General features: G+C 30.2%; 1 protein-coding gene across 4 annotated transcripts in view; it reads left to right on the top strand.

Moving 5' to 3' along the window:
- LOC121132486 (uncharacterized) overlaps positions 1-19,010 on the top strand; it is a 106,523-nt gene extending 87,513 nt beyond the window's left edge. For 2 of the 4 annotated variants that reach the window (XM_040727892.2, XM_040727893.2), the window contains 9 exons: positions 7,640-7,724; positions 9,790-9,881; positions 9,940-10,496; positions 10,561-10,895; positions 10,956-11,212; positions 14,227-14,420; positions 15,946-16,063; positions 16,425-16,586; positions 18,096-19,010. In XM_040727892.2, coding sequence (XP_040583826.1) covers positions 7,640-7,724; positions 9,790-9,881; positions 9,940-10,496; positions 10,561-10,895; positions 10,956-11,212; positions 14,227-14,420; positions 15,946-16,063; positions 16,425-16,586; positions 18,096-18,694 — 2,399 coding nt within the window. In that variant the 3' untranslated portion in view covers positions 18,695-19,010. The remainder of the gene's footprint in view (positions 1-7,639; positions 7,725-9,789; positions 9,882-9,939; positions 10,497-10,560; positions 10,896-10,955; positions 11,213-14,226; positions 14,421-15,945; positions 16,064-16,424; positions 16,587-18,095) is intronic. The other 2 variants (XM_040727894.2, XM_071886601.1) reach the window with 1 other exon arrangement.
- Positions 19,011-22,147: the final 3,137 nt, after the last annotated feature.

Here is a 22,147-nt window from a genome sequence, read left to right as displayed (position 1 = left end):
TTTATGTACAATGTACATTCATATATTATATTATGTACTCTAACAAAATCAATCATATCCATGTTACTCTAGACAAAGAAAAAACTCGAACTATAAATGGCTTCAAACCAAGGCAATGAGGCATTTGTATAAAGCCAAAAAATATAAGCATAATCCCAATTTTATTTCATATGATGAATAGGACTGTATTTCCTCCCATGAATTTTATTTTTTTGGATTGAGCAAGATATTCTCTTATAGTTTATTCAAAACTTTCAAAATCATAAATCTGTTAAGAAGCAATTATTTTCTTTGAATCACTTGAGGAAATACTGAGAAAAAAAAATCAAGCATATTATAAGATTAATCTTATCGGCTCAGTACTCTCTAGCGAGAATGTGCCTGGCATGAAGGAGTATCCTAACGCCAGAGCAAGCTTCAACTGCGTCCTCATGACATCCGTGGACTGTGAGAGAGCCTTCAGTGTTTTCAAAGAACTTGAACCAAAAGTATATACGCTCACTGAGATTCCAGCCATTTTCACATTTATAATATTAATTATTAGTATGGATTTTTTTTTGATAATATCCAATGAATAATTCTTGATAGGGTTCAAAAATAAATTATATCAAAAAATACAATTTAAGGCACATTCAATAAATTCGAGTACGAAGTATAACAAAATCTACATATTTTTATTAAAAGTAATAATTACGCCTGATGTTTCATCATGGCATAATACTTGCTCTGTTCATGTTATATATTTCAAAATGTTATGCTTGGATTCACTTAAATGAAGACTAAGACTCTGACAATGGACTTTTACTTCAACTTGAATTTTTAGTTTGAAAATTGTAGTGTAAAAATATAATGATTATATAAGTACAGGGTGGGTGGAAATGGGGAGCAAGATGATCCCATTTCCTCTAAGAGATCCCATTAGAGCGGCTTGATTTTCTACTTTTTCGAATTTCGATTACGCTTAGTGTGGAATAGCTGTGATATTGTATGTAAATTGCCTATGGAAGGTTGCATTGTCCCACGAGTCATCTTTAGGTCGAACATCTCGATCAAATTATTAAAAAAAAAAGCAAACGTTTTTTACTTTGTGAATATAGATACTGACAAGACATTTTTTGTTATTTTGCAAAAACTAATTTTATTAGACATTTTTGTAGGCCATGAAAAGTGTCGAAAAAGATTTTTTCTAAAATTGTATTTTGAAACAAATAAATTAGAAAAAAAGTTAGGAAAATTTGATACTTTGCGTATACTGCGCCTCCTTTTTTTACATTTTCAGAAAGGAAACTTTTATTATACCTTGTCCTTATCCCTCAGTCCACGGATCGACTCCTTGTCCTCTTCCATAAGAGATAAATTCACAATCTCCTTTAATTACCAAGGGTTTCCTCTAAATCTAAACACTTTGAATTTTAAAATTCACAAGATATAATATAATTTTTAAACAATATCACTTCAACAAAATTAGTACTATGGAAAGATATGTCTTTGAGCACTCTTAATTATTAATTTAGCCCTCCAAAGTGGTAATTATGGCTTATAGGTGGAAGGGAAGGCATTGAACTCAAGGCGTCAAATTGCGGGCAAACTGTGGCTTTGAGGTCCTCGGTGTTTGTATGACGGACACTGCAGGCCTTCTACTTGACATGTACCCAAAAGGTATTGTCTAGGGGGTTGTCATGGGGGATGTGGGATGGCCAAAAGTGTCAAAAAAGAGTTTATAAGAACTCAAAAGAGTGTTACAACGGAGGAAATATTATTGCTGGTGTCAAAAATAGCCTTTCCACCCTCACAAGGCTCTTTCCACCTCCTTTTTTGTATAGCTCTCTTGATATTCTGGTGTGAAATCCCGAGATCTCTTGCATGATCTCTCATGGACTTGGGGGAGGGGGGACTGGCCTAGGTTGTTTTATTTAACTCCTTCGGATCCAGTTTGGCCTTTTTTCATAGCCATTTTCCGTCTCCAACGTTTCGAACTTGTTGACAACGTAGACGGTCGTCCTGAAAACGTCCAATTGCTTGGAATGCACGAATGAAAATTCGTTAATCATGTTCAAGTGTCATTTTCTCGACTTGTATGGAAGCTAGAGAGCTCAAGACTGTTTAGTTTTATAACTTATTGTTTATGCTTTAATATATCGAAATATGAATAAATTTCCATCACTCGACCTTCCTTAATTATTGAATTAGTATGTATTCAGATTTCAATGGACCACCCGATATTTTTTTATTATTAAAAAGTTGCGATAATTGAGTTTCAACTTACAAGTTTGCGCTGTCGAGGTCTCCAATTTTGATATCGAAAGAAAACGGATAACGTGTTGGTAAATTTATACAGTGTGTCAATTTTAAGCTTGTGAAGCTTGTCTTCTGTTAAGGTATTCTCGTCTAATAAAATTGTGAGGTTTGTAGGAGATAATCAATGATTTTTCGATTTTGTTCTTGTAATTCATTTTTCAAGCGATCGCAATGAAACTTGACAAGAAGAAGGAAATATTGTTAACTTTAACCAAACTGAAAAAAAAAAAAAAAAAAAAAAAAAAAAAAGTTACCAGATGTTGTATATGAGCAACTAATTAATTTCTGTATATTTTTGGCCACCATTAGTGTATATGTAGGTATTTAAACTTTTGCAATAAAATGCATTGGCTTGAGTTAAATATTACACAAGGTTTTAATATAAATGCAAATTATTTCCAGTATTTTTCGACTAATGAATTATGATCCATTATTTAAAAAAAAAAAACCTTTTTTTTTTTGAAAATGTCATCATCTATACAGGATATTGAATAACATTTCCCCCATTTTCCCCCCAGAAAAAAATTAAAATAAATATAAATTTTTTCAAAAATGGACGACAATCTCTGTAAAAACCACAGTGTACAAAAATAATGAAGTTATTTGTTTGAAAAAAGGTATAAAAGATTTATTATATCAAGTTGTGCTTGGTTCTATGCGGATTAATTTTGGAAATAAATGTTTTATAATTGATTGCAGGACATCATTGAATATAAGTGCTGTTAAATAGAGTCTATGAGATATGCAGCGCATCAATACAAAACTAAATTTGAATGATTTTTCACAAAATTAAGTGTGGATTACATTTGTATCCTTCTACGAATGATTGTCAATTAATATTCTTTTTAGTTATCCCGGAAATACTATTTAAAGTAGGCAATATCGATCGTTACAATAAAATAACGATAATTTGATATATTTTATTTAAAAGGGACCATATCAGGGCTAATGAAAGTCTGTTAAATCAAACAAAGGTTCTGAACTAAGCTAAACTCTTTAAGTATCATAACTCATCCCATAATTTTGAATACAAGCCTTATAATAGACTTAAATGTGTCCATTAAATATTGGTCTGGTTGTATATATAATCTATAAAAATATTGTGATCTTCTCATTTCTTTTATGTTTGTTCAAGATTGTTTTTATTTAAATGCGCCACGTATACACATCTTTTAAGTGATTATTTGAGTAACTATAATATTACATACTACTGACTTTGATTAATAATAGTAATAAAAATCATTACTAATTCCCAAATATGATATATATATATTGTGAGCCTCTGTCTTTTTTGAGATAGATCTATACTTATTGCAAATGATTGAACCCCTTATGGATTGTATGAATACACGCTATTTTTTATTGCTTGAATAGAGAAGCATAAATATTCTATAATACTTCAACTTTTTTATATATTTTTCCAATATAAATATACACCTTTAAAACAAGAAAATTATAAAATATTCTTTTTTTGACATTATACACCAAATAAATTTGATATAAATTGTGACATTTATATTCTTGAGATTTTATTATCTTTTTAATTGTATTTTTGATGGACCAAAAAAACAAAAAAACCTCTGTAAATGTTTGAATCTCCTAATAAGGAGAGGGACAACATATTTAGCAGGGCTCATGTACTTGTGGGCTTGCTATGTTTCATAAGAACCCTTATAAATTGAGTGCGAGTCCTGAATCCTTCTTTCTGTTATGTATTATTTATAAAAACCTTTAAAGGGGCTCCTGATTCTGAATGAAATCATTTTCTTAAGAGCAATCTGGGATATCTAAATAATTTTTTGCTATTTTTTCTTAAAAAGTATTAGTAAATATACATAATCAATGAATACCTTCCACTGTTATGAAAACGAAAAATATATTACTAATGTTTTTATTACTCTTGTACTTTTCTACGAGAACCCCTGTGTCTTTTCATTTTCTTGTCGTAGTGTTCATCAATATTGATTGATGGTTGAAATCTCTCCAAGTGTGTGACTTGTCAGATTCGGGGACTCCAAAAACCCGCCAATATGGAATTGGCGTCATATCCATAAACACCATAAATCAATTATATCCGTCTCCCATCTATTACGTGTGGACTACTCATCCACACTGCCGACTGCCCAGTCCTCCCTGTATAGTACTAAACAAGAAATACTTGCTGCTTAGAAACTTAGGCCATATGACGTCAATAAATATCCTTCTTCCAACTGGGAATGAAATGTCCAGTGATGAATTTTGCTGATAATTTAATTTTTTAATTTTTTTTCAAAAAAAATCAAAAAAAAAAATATATATATATATATAAATATATTTAATTCTGCGTACGCCCCTGGAACCGGTCCTAAGACTTACAAAAATTTATCACGCCCAGACAGATAGTATTGCAACACTAAAAAAATATCGTCAACTTTTTGAACAATCCCGGTTTAATAATCATATGAAGGCCCCAAAAAGTACCTTTGAAATTTCCCTTTACGACATTTTGTTTTAATATTTTAAAGCTTATAACTCTGAGCAACTCTGAGTACTCCCTCTAGTGTATACATAATAAAAAAAAAGCTTCGAAGCATCAATGATATTAAGATTTCAGATTTAATTTGTGGGTATTTCCTTTTTACCTTTTAGTTTTTTATCAAAACCCCTGGTGGTTGATCATAAAATGAAGATAAGTATTTAATTTATATATTTAGAAATATTTTCCCGAAATAATAAAGATCTCTATGATTTAGTACTCATTATTTCCTTCTATTTTTTTATATACTCGCTTTTATCCTTTTACAGTACACATATGTGTTATAATGTATATGATATAAACAACCATTGCTCCATTTTTATTATTTCCTCCAACTTAGATAATACTTTATGTTGATTAATGTGCATAAACAGGTTAAAGTAGTCCTATGTAGGTATATATAGGGTATTGCAATGTTCTCATCAAGATCATTGATAACATCATTAGCAGCTTTTTGGGATAGTTTAGAAGCCTGAAATGTCTGCTGGGCTCTGGCTAGATCCATCGTTTTGATTTACTTTTGATGGAATGTTTGTAATTTGGACTACTGGTATTACAAATCCAGAGTAATACAGGTAATCATTAACTAGGAATATGTAAAAAAAATAATTTGATAGCGTTATTGACTGTCAATGCCACCATTATGAAAGGCTTTAAAGTTTGTACAGTTTTATTTGCAACAACCTGTACTAGACTACATTACTTCATGTGATAACCATGTATCTTCTGCTTAGTCATTAAGTCTACTTTTATTAAATTAATACAATATTTATTTCCTTAATTTCAGTTTTATTACGCAAAAATAAAATTATGTACCCATTGCTTTTAATTAAACAAATATAATGAAAGTCTAAGCCATTTGTACAAAGAAACATTTATTGAAATTGCCTCCAAAAAATGTAATAGTCATTGAACACGATTTATTTATCTTTAAATAAAAAAGTTACTAAGCATTAGGCATTATTTTATGATACCTTTTCTTTCAAACAATAAAATACTTAATTAAAAAAAAAAACTCCTACCTAATACATGAAATTAATGTTGAATTTGGCTAAAAAAAACTCGACTTTACAAAGTACACAATTTTGGAAAATAAATTTAAGCTGTTTGAAATACTTTTGGGAAAAATTTGAATTTAATTGAGTTTGAATATTCAAAACTCGAATCATTTGAGTAATCAATTATATGCATTATATAATATGTAGAAATCATCAAAAACTATAACTCTTATGAAAGTCGATAAATTTTTTCAAAAAAATCGAATCAATCAAAGAATATATCAAACGGATTATAAAATATCTGAATTCCATCATTATATAGGAAAATTTGTATTTCTGTTTATCTATAAAGAACTCATTTTGAAACTTCGTACCTACTTGCTCTAAGAAATATACATGGACAACACTATTCTGTGGTATGGTTAAAAAAAGCAACCGAAACTACAATATCAAATACAAATCCGACTCTGTATCTATCAATGATATAGGCAGGAATTACTTCAATTCTGATCCTTAATTCTACTCCAAGTCCAATTAGTCCTCAGCATTATTCTCCGTAATTCATGAGGAAGGATATTCGGGGTTACACTTTATAGTTTATACGTATAATATGTTTTCTCCTCAAGAATGAAAGAATAGTCAGAGCCGTTTTAGAATTTGACAAAAAAAAACAACTTTTATTCATTTATCAACTTAACAAACTTGGTCCCTCTTACATTATAGTATTACTTTCATCCCTGAAAATATCAATGTTGTAACGAGCGTCTGTAGGTAAAGCTCAACGTGTCAATAGGATTTACATTATCTCCATGTATAGAAAACATTTTAAATTGTTTTTCTCAAGGTTCAAGTCTGCTCCCCGATGACATTCTGGAACAATCCTGCGCGGAAGAGTACTACTATCTCAATCCTCTACTCGTACAATTGGTGACTAGGTCAATGTTTTTCTTAGGAGTAGTCTGCTAATGATGTATTCCATCATATTGCTCATAGGAAAATGGTAAAAAAGTGACTCTTGACATCTCAAAATTGGCAAAATAAAGATGAGTAAATAATAACGGTTGGCCCAGTATGAATATTTATAAGTATTGAGTATTTATTGTGCTTATGATGATCAAAGAGTAAAACAAGAGATTTCTTGCGGAGTTATCTACTATATTATTAAAGAAAAATATGTGTTAGCCGACGCCTACTTCCTCTGGGCATGACATATACCATCACTAATAATATAATAAAGCTTATATATATTTTTGTATCAACTTTAAACTTTTAATAAATCTCTGACAAAAAGTTACTCGATAGAAATAAATTATTTCGTGAACAAACAAGAAACTGACCATATAATATTTATAAAACATTATAACTGTTACTATTAGCTAATGTAATTACTCTAAACAAGGGATAATAATATATTTATCATTATTGAAAACGGTAAAAGTTTTTTTTTTACAGTTACTAATATAAAAAAATATTCACAAAAAATCTTGATTCAAATGTTATAACTTTAAATTTAAATATAAAATATCACAAAGAATGGTTGAAAAAAGAAAATATTTGAGTAATATAGTAAATCAAAGTTGTCTCTTACATAATAAAGAGTTTTATGACTGCGGTTATAAAATATGGGTTTTTTAAGACTTGTTTATGCATAAGAATTAAAAATTTGAGAATTTATATAATTTACGACTTTACATTAATGTTGACCCTTTTGAAATTATAATTAAGTTATATACTAGGTAGATTAATCCATCATTGATTTTATCTCTTAAACTTTCATTGTAAGATTGCATGAATGTTATTTTTTTACTAATAAAATATATTTTTACAGGTGCTACAAGGGATATTGGAACTTGTTTAACAAGAATTGTTATGAGGCATAGAGCACTGGAGTCTAGAATGAAGACGCTTGCTGGGTAAGCATTGATTATATATATTTTTGTATATTCAAAATTATTCAACTTATACTTCGTATAAGCGGTCGATGAGCATATATTATTTTGGTAGGTGTTAATTAATACATAATATGTGCTTGGCAACAGAAGAGCAAGATAGAATAATTTTTCTTCAGATAGAGTGTGGATTACATTTGTATTTTTTGACAAGTCTTCATCAATTTCTATCAACAAATTATTCTAATAATCCCTTTAAGGAACAGGAAATTGCACTTGAATGAGCAAAAACTGATCGTTAACTTAAAAGATTAATAAATTGATTGATTGCATTTAAAGGCCCATATAGGGGACAATTTAAGACTTTTAAATCAAATAATGGTAAACTATAGATGAAATTCTTGGGTATATCATCTCATCCCAGAAATTTGAATACAATATAGGTTAATTAAAAAATAATTAACCTTAATTGTGATCTCTGCCCCATCGATTCACGAAAAATTCGAACGCTTGATTGTAAGAAGATGCTTTAGAAAATTTTATTTCCTAAGTATCATTTAAGTACTTACTATGTCAGAAGTCTCTATGCCAGACCTTGATGTGAAGGAGCATTTGCATAATTAACGATCCTTCCAGTAAAGGATATGAGATTCACCAAATGAGTCACAAAAAGGAGAGATCCCTTGAACAAAACAAAATGAAAGGATAAAAAAGCCTTATGCAAGGATTTCCCAATGGGAAAATATGAATGGAATCTATTTATCCAAATGCTTAGTAGGAAATAAACTTCCAAATGACAATGAATGAAATGTCTTTCCACTCCATTTCCTCCCTTCTCTTTCCTCCCTTATTATCCTGAGTAATTCATACGTACCAACGTATGAAGGTTTCATGAATCAAAAGTGCAAAGATCAACTGCGTCCTGACTTTAACTAGACCAGTGACGTACAAAAAGGACACATTCGGTCAAAAGGATGGAGTGTCTTCAACAAAAAGAGTTGTACTTTATCCCTTATCCGATGGTCCATACAAATTTGACATTATATTTGTCTAAGACATAATATTTCAAATGTAATGTTTTTCTTTAATTGCGATTCAGAATTTTTAGAAACTTTAAGTTTAATTTCCAGTGTCTTCTAAGGATTAATCAGAATAGTTTGAAAATAGAGTTGCAAGATAATTATTTTAAGAACACATAATTATGTATTTTAGGATATTTTCCACGAAAAAATATTCTAGCTAACGTGTTTCTTGACGGGCCACATATGTAGTTATTAGTGTTGAGACATGGATGAGGACCAACTTTTTTCTCCGGTTCGATAACGATTTTTTCCTTGGTCCGATCTTCAGTATTTTTTTAAAACCAATTTGGACTGATATTTTGGTAGAGACCAACAACTTTAATTGTTAATTTATGGACGGATTCCGCCCCCCCCAATCTACCTTATGAGTTGAACTAATATTATTTATGGAACACTTTTAAATTCATATGACGTCAATGTAGGGTAACGTTCACAATGATAAAACCTAATTGACGTCTTGAATTGTTCATATTTAGAATTAATTTTAAATGAAATTTTTCTTAACTGAATTTTGCCTTTGAGTTTGATCTCAAAGCTTAAACTCGCTAACACAAAAATATACCATGTATTTTGTGTACATCTCTTGATGTTTTCACTTTTTACCTTTTAATTATTGTTCTGAACGTTGATTGCTTGAATTAAATTAGCTCCTTCAAGCTGTGAACAATTCTCAACAATTTGTTTTTCATAGTTGAGAAGTGTTGGCTTACTACCAAATGATTCAGACCCTTTTTTATGTATCTTTTAGGAGAAAATGTTGTAATTTACAATATCATTATTATTTTTTTTTTTTTTGAGTGACTGAGCTTTCTTAAAATAACCGAGTTATTTCAGTCCGCTAAAAACATAAAGTTCACAGACCGGTCTACTTTTTTATACCGGAATTTGAAACTAGTACTTATAATTGAGTAAACCATAAAATTAAATTATTTTGTTGTTAAGCAAGATTTAACATATAATTATTACTTAGAATCAATCAAAAGTATAAAAAACTATTTATTCTTTAGAGCTTTAATGGATTGCCTGGTACTTCCAATTCAAGGAAAGTTAGAAGAATGGAAAAAGTGTGCAGTCACCTTTGACAAAGAGCACTCCAAAGGTATTATAATCAATTCCTTTGCAGGGTCTTTTAATTCATACTAATTATCATATGACAGGCTATAAGAAAAGTCGGAGTCAAATCAAAAAGAAATCTGACCAAGTGCAGCGCCTTAAAAAAAAATTGAAAAAAGAAAAAGTTGCAGATCCGAGTGTGAAGCGCTTATTTGACCAATGCTCTAAAGATTTAAATGCTCAATTCAAAACTTTTGAAAACACAGAGCGCACTGCTGTACGGAAGGCTTTGTCGGAAGATCGGAACCGCTATTGCACTTTTGTTGCATTTTTAAAACCAGTGCTTGATGAAGAAATAGCCATGTTCACTGAAATACATCAAATTGAGGAAATATTATCGAAACTTAATCGAACAGCTTCACTCAAAGAGTCCACAGAGATATTTATTGAAGATTTTGTACAAAAGGGTGTCAGAGGTAAGGAAGGGGAAAATGGTGGAAGTATTTGCCTTGCAACTCCGCCATCTACTCCTTCATCTTCCATGGGATCGAGAAAAGGATCCATGAGTTCATTGGATTCTGGTGGATCAACGGGAACGTCTAATTCTTCAGTTAGTATTAGTATTAACGGATCTCCGACTCAACGATCAATTCAAAGCGGAGTAAGCAAGCCCAAAAATCAACGATTTTGTATTTAAATTCTATTTCTTATTTTTATTATTTAAGTCTGATTATGAAGCTTACACGACCACGAAAAATGAATCTCTTTCTACTAGACCAAGTTCGTCTCTTTCCCATCAGAAATTCACTTTAAGCAATCCAATTGGAGATATTGCACGGCCCATGTCATCCACATCATGGGACGGAGCCCATCAAGTTCGTCCTCGTACTATATCCACATCCTATGATAAAAGAACACAGAGACCAGTTGTCACAGGAACCACATTTGCTTCAAATCATGTTGAGTCTGGGAACAATACGGATTCCGAGTTGGAAGAAATTAATTCAAAATCTCTTTTAAATCAGTATAACAATTTTTCGACTATCAAAAGGACCTATAGGTAAATAATTAATTATTATAGGCATAAATTCAATGTATTCTAATATAATGTCTTTTTAAGTCCTTTTCATAGAATATCTGACTCGCACACCTTAATGAAAAGGCCGCCTTTACCTCAAAGGTGCTCTTCGGCTGATCGGTCAATCACTTCGACATCCTTTCATGGCGCATATGTTCGTTGCGCATCCATCGACAGAGCTTCTAGTCACCATAACAAACCAATGGTCTCCTTAGATAACGGTCCTCATTATGCTATTCCTAAACCAACACTCAACCTGACAATGGTTCCTAACTTTCACTCCGACAAACGAGATATGGGTAAGGAAGTTACATTAATTATCTTTCATAATAAACAAATCCTGCCTAATAGAGTTCGTAACTTTTTTTGAATAATCTGGTTTTATATTAGTTACTAGCAATAGTACCTGGTATTTTCTGGAGTTATTCGGGGTCGACAAATTAACACATTCTGTTTTAATTATATAGAAAATAACTCCCTTACAAATCCTTAGTGCTACTCACTGCTTTTCATGAGCACACTCACACGTAATTACTCAATACTGAATACTTTTTTTTTCTTGATATTATTTTGTTATATGATACACATCCCGGAGTAATATTTATAGTATACACACTCGATGTAACATGCAAAACCGCCAAGGAATTTCATCAATATGACTACAATTTTATTTCTTGGATCAAAAATGCCTTTTTTTCAAGCATTTTACCTAAATATAGTTACACTTTATTTTATTAATATAGATTTAACTAACATAATTAACTAAATAATCAGACTCACTCAGGATATTTAATATGAAAGGCTTTTAAATATTTTACTTTTCTTTGAATAAAGAGTTCATATTTATATTTAGTTAGCCATCATTTTAGAATTAATTGTAGATCAAGAATTATGCATGACTTAATTATCATAAATGGATTTTCTTACTTTATAATGGAAGTAGTACAAGTTTTGGAGTGATCATTTTCTTGAAGGATTTTATTTTTTGATATTATGAAACTATTTTATTAGAATAATAATGAATACGTTTATTGCAATAATTTTAATATAAATTATATCCATTGCTGATAAAATTAATTGTTCGTCAAAAGGAAGTTAATTACATGGATGAAAAATTATATTTAAAAAATTAAGTAGGACTATACTTAAAATTCCTGATATAATTTATTTTACAAAAAAAATATATATTGAAGCCATAAAAAGTATACAAGTCAATCTATACGATTTGGTATACATTTGGGAATGATGTCAATAAGAAAAAAAATGTGATTTGCTTCAGTGAGTCGGACGTAAAAAATTGTTAGATTAAATAAAATAGTTGTATCTTTACTTTGCTTCTAAAAAACTATACTGAATTTGGTAGAAAGTATTTCAGCCTCATTATTTACACTTCTACCATGGCTCAATTCTAATTAAAACTTAAATAAAATGCTACATTTTAATAATTTTACGATTAACAAACATGATTACCGTAAAATAGTTTCAATATACTGCTCTGATAAACAAGAAACAGGTATTTTTTAATTTCAAATTCAATCTAAATTTTTGTTTTGATATCTGTTGGTACACTAGTTATCAACCATTTTGCATTGTCCGTTTTTTTTGACGTATAAAAACAATAGACGTCTTTTTACATGCTTGGTAATTTTCTACAATTGAATAAAATGGAAAGAAAAATTAAATTTAGGGGAAAATTATATAAACAAATTTTAAATATATTTTTCTTATGAAATAGTTAATTTTTAAATGAATCATCCTCTACATATATTTTCCTTTCTATTTTTTTAAATACAAAGTTCGACAACATAACCTCATTATTCCAAACGGCAATAAAATAAGTTTTATTCATCAGAAAAGTTTTATGGATCTTTCAAAATGATGCTACGCATTTAAAGTTTTTATTTGACACAGTTTTGACAATTATAGCAGAGAGGTGACATTCTCCATATTTGAAGAAACCTAGCTTCGGTATAATAATTACAGAGGCGCCCCAAGGGTGTGGGCTGTAGTGGCTGTAGCCCCCTCCCAATTAACTTTTTTAATTAATAAAAAAATTTTTGAAAATTATCTCAAAAAATTTGAAATTTAAATTTTTGGAAAAAATTATTTTTTCGTAAACACCTGTGGATTTTTGAAATCTTTTTTTTCAAACATCACTTAACTTTTTAAATTTTTTTTTTTCAAAAAATTAAATTATTTCATAATAGCTGTGGGATATTTGAAACTTTTTAAAAAATAATTTAATATTTAATTTTTGAAAAATAGCTCTGGATTTTTAAAATTTTTTTACACAAACATAATTTTTTTGAGATTAACTGTGGATTTTTGAATTCTTTTTTGTAATCATTTATATTTTGATTTATAATTTGGGACTTTTTTTACAAAAAAAGTTATTTTTCAAATTTATTTTCCCCAAAAAAAATTTCCAAAAACTAAGTCCCCCCAAAATATAATCCTGCGGACTCTCCTGTTTCACATGATTTTTTTTTATTTTCTTTGTTCTCTTTTAATAATTTTTCATGCAGAACTTTTAGGTGAATAATTATATAAGATAAAAAATTTAATTAGTATCATATTTGTGGATTAAGTAATTTGATATTGACGATACCGTAATGGTATTGAAATGTTTGTTTTTCTTAAAATTACCCATCCCAATTTCTCTATTATAACAATTTGCTCCAATTTAGAATGACTGCACGACATAAAATTTGATTGCGCCAATTTTAGCCCTATAGCATAATTATTCTTGTTGAAATAATTCTGCTTTAAAAAAAAAATATAATTCTTTGGATATTAGAAATTGAAGCAATAAACTGATTGTCATAAATTGCACCATTAAAAGCTCAGGAACTAAACTGCAATAAGTTTAGTGTCATAAAAATTTCTAAAATAAATTTAGAATCTTGCTCTAGAATGAAGCCACCCCCACTCAACTACTATTTCTACAGCTGATAAACCATGCATTATACAAAAAAAGGAAGCTCTCCCGCCCTGCAGTAAAAAATTGAGGAACACACAAAAAGATGTCTGTTAAAACCAAGCCAACCATTCAAACGTTGTGTAATAACATAATAAGAAAATATAATATGAAATGATAAAATAACGGTTTCATATTGATCATATTTTTATGTAGGGTAAAAAAATATATTATATAGTGACTTGGGATACCTAATTTGATTGCATTTGCATAAACACTCAAATTTAAATGAGGAAAAAAAATTGCTTTTTGCGTTGAAAATGCATCTTGCGTTTTTTTACTCTACTTTTTACCCTCTTAAGTTATGATGTTAATGATAAATTGTTCTTACCGTAGTAATTCCTCATCCTGTCTACATGAATTGTAAAGACTTGGACAAGATGAAAAATTCTAAGCCGACAAATACTGCATTAAATGATGGGAGTGTCAACGGAACTATAAATGAAACTGTCTCGCCAAAATCTGAACAAGAAGGAGATGATCTCAAAACCCCTACAGTAGAAGAACTTTCCTTCCCTGGAAAGAAAGTGGTAAGTTGGAACATATTTCCGTTTTGATCTATACATGAAACGCGCGCTCTTTTTCTATCTTCCGATTTTTTGACCAACTAAAGGCTATAACTAAATGAAAAGAAAGAGAGGTTCGAAATAAAACAATGGATTTCTGACATTTAAAGATTGTTTATTTATTTATCTACTAGTAGAAGTACTCGGAATTGTCTAGAGTTTTATTAAGAGTCGACAAACAGACAAATTTTGCTCTTCAATAAGATACAGGATGACTTATTAAGAAATCCTAGGTGTTACTACTCTACGTTTTTCGAGCACATTCACACGTCATAGCTCATTACTTTGATATTCTTCAATCAAAAATGAGGGAAAAAACTTTTTTACCTAGCCAAACAACAAAAAATCGCACGCTAAAAAAGGCTCAGGACTTACAACTAAATATTTATGTACCCCCTTTTTCTTTTTCAATATGAGGGGATGAGCGTACCCAGATTCGTTGTTAAACCTCATATAAAGTCATCCCCGTGTTTTTATATGTTATATTATATTGTTCCCTTTTCTTTTTAATATAAGTTTTCTCTACACACGCTCTTTGTTAAAAATGAGCCGTCAACTCATATTTTATACACCTCTATACATTATGCAGTTGTGTAAAATATGAGTTGACTTAAACATTTACGACATTTTATTAATTTTTACATACAGCTGTATACTCCCTTTTCTTTTCTTTTTTAATATAACACGCAGTCCTGATTGTATTGTTGTTCCTTACATTAAATATTTACATAGTCCTTAGAAACACTCAAAAATGACTGTACGGGCAAACATACATACATAAATGTAAACAAACTTATTAATTTAATGTTATCAGACTAACCATAAATAAATAAAGTTTTTATATTTGTTTCAATCCCCTTTAGTTAAGTGATCACTTTCAACTCATAATCATTCCACTAAAAGTGTCTATTAAGGTAGAGTTTGGGTCTCAGAATACTAAACTGTTCGAAGACCGTTATGATTTTTAGTGGACTGACCCCTTTCTGTTCTCTAAAAAAGTTTGGCCTGGATATATCTTCAAAAAGTTGGTCCATATTGGTATCATATATATTTTGTTCTAGATCGATTCTATAATGGAATAGAAACAGACATTGAAAATGGTCTTTTTGAAGTTTTTGCGAACATCGGAACATTTAACTATAACATCAAATGTGTAGCATAAATCATATTTGTACAACTCATAAATCAAGATTGAGAAGTAAAGATTTAGAGACAGTTCAAATAGGTATATTATATTGAGATCGTTAATATCGGTCCACGATTAGAAAACCTTTATATTTTGGTCTATGGTCTGGACCAAAATATCGGTCCAAAGTTGATCTATAAAAAAAAATTTAGTTTTGGGCCGAGTCTCAGTACTAGTGCTTGTGATAGAAAAAAACCCCTTTAGTTGGCAAAAAAAAAAAAAAAAAAAAAAAAAGGGAAAGATTTTGTGCTTTAAGAATAGAATATTCCTTGGTATACGTATTTATTAAACTTTCTTAATTAGACGGGATCAGCAGAAGATGGCTCAAGCTCCAGCTCAGGATCTATTGGATCCTCAAGCGGATATGGAAGTCAATGCACAATCAAGTTTGATGAAAATATGCCTCAATGCTCAATTGAAGGTAATTATTAGTTCCAGTACATTATTTTTTCCCCTTAAGTTACAATTTGCATGAGATGTTTGACTCCTTTTTTAAAAATAAAAAGAAATCAAATCAATGAACTTAGTTCCTTACCTTTATCTTTGCACAAAACACTCTTAATTTAAGTGTGCATTCTCTCAATCAAAACATTGATTGTGGTCTTAACTAGATAAAATCCTTTCTTTTTGTCGTTGTTGTGATCTTTTTATTAACCTGTTTTTTATCTGAACTTACTAGTGCATACCTTGGAGTCCTTTTTATTAAGTTTTACTCATCCAATTGAATCCCTATTATAATAATATATACTTATTTTATTTTATAAATATTAATCCTAACTCAGGCCAATCAACGCCACTTTCATCCCCACCCCATGTCCATCAAAACCATCAAGAATCTTATCATCATCCAAATTTTTTGGAGAACCGACAATTTATTTCAAATATAATGACTCTGAAAAGGCGATCTCTGAGTTTACGAAGGAATAATGATTCCTCCGTTCAAGGTAAATTCCATCCAGCTATTGAGTGCATGCAGTTGTTAGTACCCATTTGCATGGATTATATTTTTAAGGATTACTTACACCAGGGACGTTGCTAGCTACCATTATTTTGGGGTAGAGCTTATACCAAAAATTATCAACAACGTAATACTTATAGCACCTAGTTTGTTTTATATATAGATGTGTATATGATAAACACTTGGAACTAGCAACGTCCCATGCAGTTTCACCATGAAACTTCTTCACAAGGAATTGGATTAGACAAAACTATTAATGTGATTTTTTTACAGTAGACTAGCTAAGAATTAATTTTTTTGATCTGTAGCTCAATCAAACTCTGAGTTTTTGAGATCTTAAAGATGAAGAAATTAGCATTGCAATTACAATTTTAATTAGCGATATCTCATCGACCAAAACAATGATATGCAAGCATATTTATACATCTATTACTTAGTTTAATACAATTTATGTTATAATTTTCTTTGATTTTTGTTATGATGAAAAAAAGTAATTCATGACCTTAATTTTTTTGATTTTTTAAATATTAACCATATAGAAGTAAAACCCTAATAATCAAAAAGAGAACTGTAGACTGGAAAATTCACGGAGTAAAGAATAATGTTGTGATTTATAAAAATCATAACTTTATATATATATAAATAAAAATAAATAAAGTTTTCATCAAACATATCCTTTTATATGCAAATATATAAAAAATACTTTATAAATATAAAGTCATGATTTTATAAATCAAACCATTTTTCCTAACTCCATGGATTTTTTGCTCTATAGTTTCTTTAACAAAATTAAAAGGGTTTTACCTCCATATGGGAAACCAAATCAAAAATCAATCACCATTTACCTCGAAAAATTTAAGGTAAAAAAAATATGATAATCGTATTTTTTTTTTTATAACAAAAATATACGAAATATTGCTAATCAAATATTAATGAAAGTGCTAATTTGTTTATCTTTAAGATCTCAAAACTCTGAATTGTATTGAGTTACGAATCCAAAACTTCAATTTTGAGGTCTTATTCTACTATTAATAATGCCAAGTGTTGGATTGGTCGCCTCATCAGTCTATCTCCTCCCCCCTTCCAGTCTTTTTTTCCATCGGTTTGATTTTTTTATCATTTAGCGTTTAGGTGGGTGGCTAGAATATATGATAATAATTTCTAGCCAAACACCTCCTAGTTTAAGCTTTAGGTATTGTGTCTCTTTGAACGAGGTTATGATGAAACTTCAAGAGCTGAAAGAAGATAGTTAGTAACTGCGTCATTTCAGCTGTTGTAGATACAATAAAAGACCGACGAGAACCGGTCCTAGGACTCATAAAATTTATTAGGGTGGTACTGGTAGGACTGCAGTCTTTTTAGTTTTTTTAGACCGATCCAAAACTAACAATAAACATAGTAAATTTTAGTCAAATCCATATCCTCGTGAAAATTTATCATGGAATTTATTATTACGCGTATATATTTCTCAAACCCCAATCCTTTTCCATTTCAGGATGTAATTTAAGTCCCTCACATAACACAACAATGAATAATCTCGGAATCCATCGAAGCAACTCCCATTCTTGTGACGTGAAACCCCCTCCACCCATGCGTAGATCCTCCATTGGAAACAAGGACTCACTATCTCCCAGTAAAACATTGAATGTATCTTTTGAACCCCTACAGAATGATTCATCCCTGATGACAGATGAAGACGATACCACACCACGTGGCTCAGTTGAAGATCTTCCTCCCATGATGGCAAATCAGGAGCCCCTGTCCATTCTACGGCGTTCTACCTCAATGACTGGACCTCCAGTACAAATCATTGAAAGGAATGATCGATTTCGACGATCATATCAACCTGGCGAAAAATCTAGTCTTTTCAGTACTTTGAGCTCAAAGTTGAACCAAAGGTTAAAGATTGAGGAGCGCCCAGATCCATATATACTTAAACTAAAGTCAAAATCCCCGGATGCGGAAGATAAATATGGTTTTGGAATGCAATTTCAAAGTACAAGACAGGATTATTTTATAAAAAGTACAAGAGACGTAAAGGATAATATCAATGCTAAATTAAGAATCAATCCAAATTCATCGAATGGAGCTTAATATCATGCGAATGTTCATGAAATAATACGAAATGAGCCAATTATTAGAGCTCAACGACGCAAAAAAAAAAGGCCATTTTTACTTCCTTTTGAAGTGAGTTTTAATATGTATTTTATCAATACTTTATCGCTACTGACTGCCTAATATTCCTACAGTTTCTTTTCTTTACCTTTTAATTATATATGTACTTACCTTTTTTTTTAAATGTAATACCATAGCATTTTTATAATAGAAATATTAGTCACCGAATTATTTACTGATCGAAATTTCTTTATAAAATTTGTAGAAACATAATAAATTGTAATAATAAAATAAATTTCCTTTTGTTTATTCATTTAGTTACCTTATAATCATTTTGATTGCTTATGAATCGTGTTTCATCTTTTTATAATATACCAGAAGTAGTACTCGGCATTTCCTGGAGTAATTAGGCGTCGTCTAAAAACCAATTTTTCTATAATGATATAGAAGATATCAACTCCCCCAGAAATCATCAGTGTTACTCTCCGCATACTCACACAAATCGATATAATAATACTCATATCAATTTCTGTGACGTGTTAACTCCTCAAGAATGAAGTATAATTATAAGAGTTTAAGAGAAAAAAAAAAAGATAATACGTTTGATAAATGATTTATTCTTCTTCGCACTAGTTATTGGTATTAGCGACTAAAACAAAGAAAAAAGGTAGACTTTTTGTTAGTTTTATTTAATTTTTCAGTGATTTTACTGCCAGTCCGCTTGAAATCAGATTAAACTAAATTCGTCTCCCAAACCATAGTGAGTTCTCACTCTTTATTTACCTGAACCATGAATATGAAAAGAGTAACAAATCAAGAGTCAAGGATTTTCTCTTTAAAAACATGACGTTGAATAAATATATCAATATAGAAATGATGTATCCCCCACCATAGAAGTGGTTCTTAAACTGTGGTAAGTATACTACTGGCAGAGTTGGTTTTAGTAGTGCCATAGGGGGCACTTGACCAAACCCCTGCTCTAGAATGGAGGCTTATACTGAATATACTATAGATATTTTAATTTAATTATATAAATTGATAATAAATTTCTAAAAAAAGCAGGAAATATAGAATAGTTTTACGTTATCCAAAAAACTCTCTCCAAAGACCAAGCAACACCAGCCTACCTTTTACTTGTATATATAAAGGATAACATATAAGCATAAAGTAATCACAATAACGTGAAAGACGAAATAAATTATAAGTGTAAGTGTTGCTTGTACATGAGTAGAATTGAGGATCAAGATCAGAGTCATTCCTGTCTGTATCATAGTTTGATACGGAGTAGAGTTTGTGTTTATTTCCTTTTCCCCAAACTAGTGATGTGCCGCGAGCTGAATTATACTACATGGGTATTTTCGAGTTTGTAAAAAGAAATACTAGATGAATTAAGAGCTTTACTCGTTACTCGCTTGAGTACTCGTTACTCTCTTCAATACTCGTTACTTGCCTGAAAACTAAATATCACTTTTTGCTTCCTAAAAAACTTTCGGTGAAAAAATCATATTTTTCAATAAATTATAGATTCTATTTGTGATAGAATATATTATTTTTGTATATACATATAAAAGGATCTTATAATAATAATAATACTAGTATATCAGAAGGACTATATCACTTTAGTATAGGGTACTGATGACCATACAAAATTGTTTTTGTTATTTATGTTCCACAAATTGATCTAAAAATTAGTTTAACTTATTTGAATCGTGGTCATAAGCCTAATTCAACAGTTTTTATAGACAAAAAACCAATATTTTACTATAGTCTGGTTATAACTTGTAACAAGTATGTTTATAGTGGCACTCATGCTTATTAATATGAATGCATATTAATGATAATATATTGAAAAATGAATGGTTTTAGACGGCTAAGTAATTCCATGCAATGTCGAGTACTCTGGCTAGTCTTAGAAGAAATCAAACTAAGATTATTCTTAAAGCAAACTCGGATTATAAGTAAACATTTCAGAGAAGTTAACACATGGGAAAATATAAATTCTAAATTTTTGCAAATAAAAATATCCCAACCGATTTCTATTTTTTATTTTTATTTATTTAATAAAACTCGAGTACCAGTTTAATAGTTTTGCTACTGGCATATCACTACCCAAACCTACTCACAACTGGTATGATAAAGGTAATGAAAGCTAAGCTGCTTTGTATCTAAACATTCTTCAAAATAACAGGGTTACCAAGTTAATTTTAGGGTTCTTTTATGATTAACTAACCGGTACGAAATATTTTATACAGCATTGTCTTGAGGAGTGAAAATTAAAAAGTGTCACCATGAGTGTCTGTTTCCATGAGCGTGAACGACGGAGAGTAACACTAAGGAGCTGTTAGGGAGTTATAAGAGTAAATGGTGTTAAGCTCAGAGTAAAATTGTGGATGGAAATCGTAGTAATTCCTGCCTATGTCCTGGCTGTTATTAATTTATTAATAAAGAGAGAACAACTAAGTATAAAGTAATAACAAGTGTGTATGCACATGAAAGGTTGTGATTAACAATAAGGGTTTGCTCAGGAGTTATAACATAAGTCCTTGTTGGACTCGGAGTATAATTGAATATCGACATTGGAGTAACTTTTGGCTATATCATTGTAAGATACGAGTGGGGATTATATTTTTTTGTATATCTCATTCCTTGTTTCTTGTTAATTTAATGAAACGGCATGACAGCTAATCATTCTTCAATTTGTCAGAATTACCACCATATTTTTCGATTTCTTTTATTTTAACATACTGGCGGGACATATTTTATCATGACTGGGGACAATCTTCAGATATACGAATTAACTCTGAACTGGATCTCACAAATTCAAATGAAAGGATATTTGTTTTTACTGACTTTAGATGTATTATAAGTGATTTATTGTAGAGTGCAAGTCCACGATGGAGTCCGAGTAGCATTGAGGATTGACATCGGAGTAATTCCTGTCTATATCATTACTAGATATTGCGTGGGATTTATATTTATTTATTTCCTGTGATAGCTGCTTGCAGGTTAGTCTAATAAAACCTCAAAATACCTAAGCTGCTCTCTCTCAAAGCATTATTAAAACCATTGGAGTGACCATGACATTTTCCAGTTTCTTTTATTTATACAAACCGGTAGGTCATATTTGATACAGCTTCAAGTATTTATGGAGATAGTTAGTGTCAATTATCCCTAGATATAAAACTTCCATGAGTAAACTTAACGGTACAGTTTAGAAAATCATTAAAAAAATTCATCATGTGTAAAAAGAGAAAATAAAATAGACTTAAGAAGTAAAACAAAATTTTATTTGATCAATTTATGTTTGAATGTGTATTCATATCTTTTAATCATGATAAAAGAAATACTCTTTTTGAAAACAGTACACCGAAAAGAGTCAGATAGCTAAATTCGATTTTATAAAAATAGATACAATCGAAAAAAAGAAAACAA

Source organism: Lepeophtheirus salmonis, chromosome 2, assembly GCF_016086655.4.
Source record: "Lepeophtheirus salmonis chromosome 2, UVic_Lsal_1.4, whole genome shotgun sequence".
Classification (NCBI taxonomy): Eukaryota; Metazoa; Arthropoda; class Copepoda; order Siphonostomatoida; family Caligidae; genus Lepeophtheirus; species Lepeophtheirus salmonis.
Note: the sequence above shows the minus strand (reverse complement) of the source record. Positions and strands in the feature narration are given on the sequence as shown.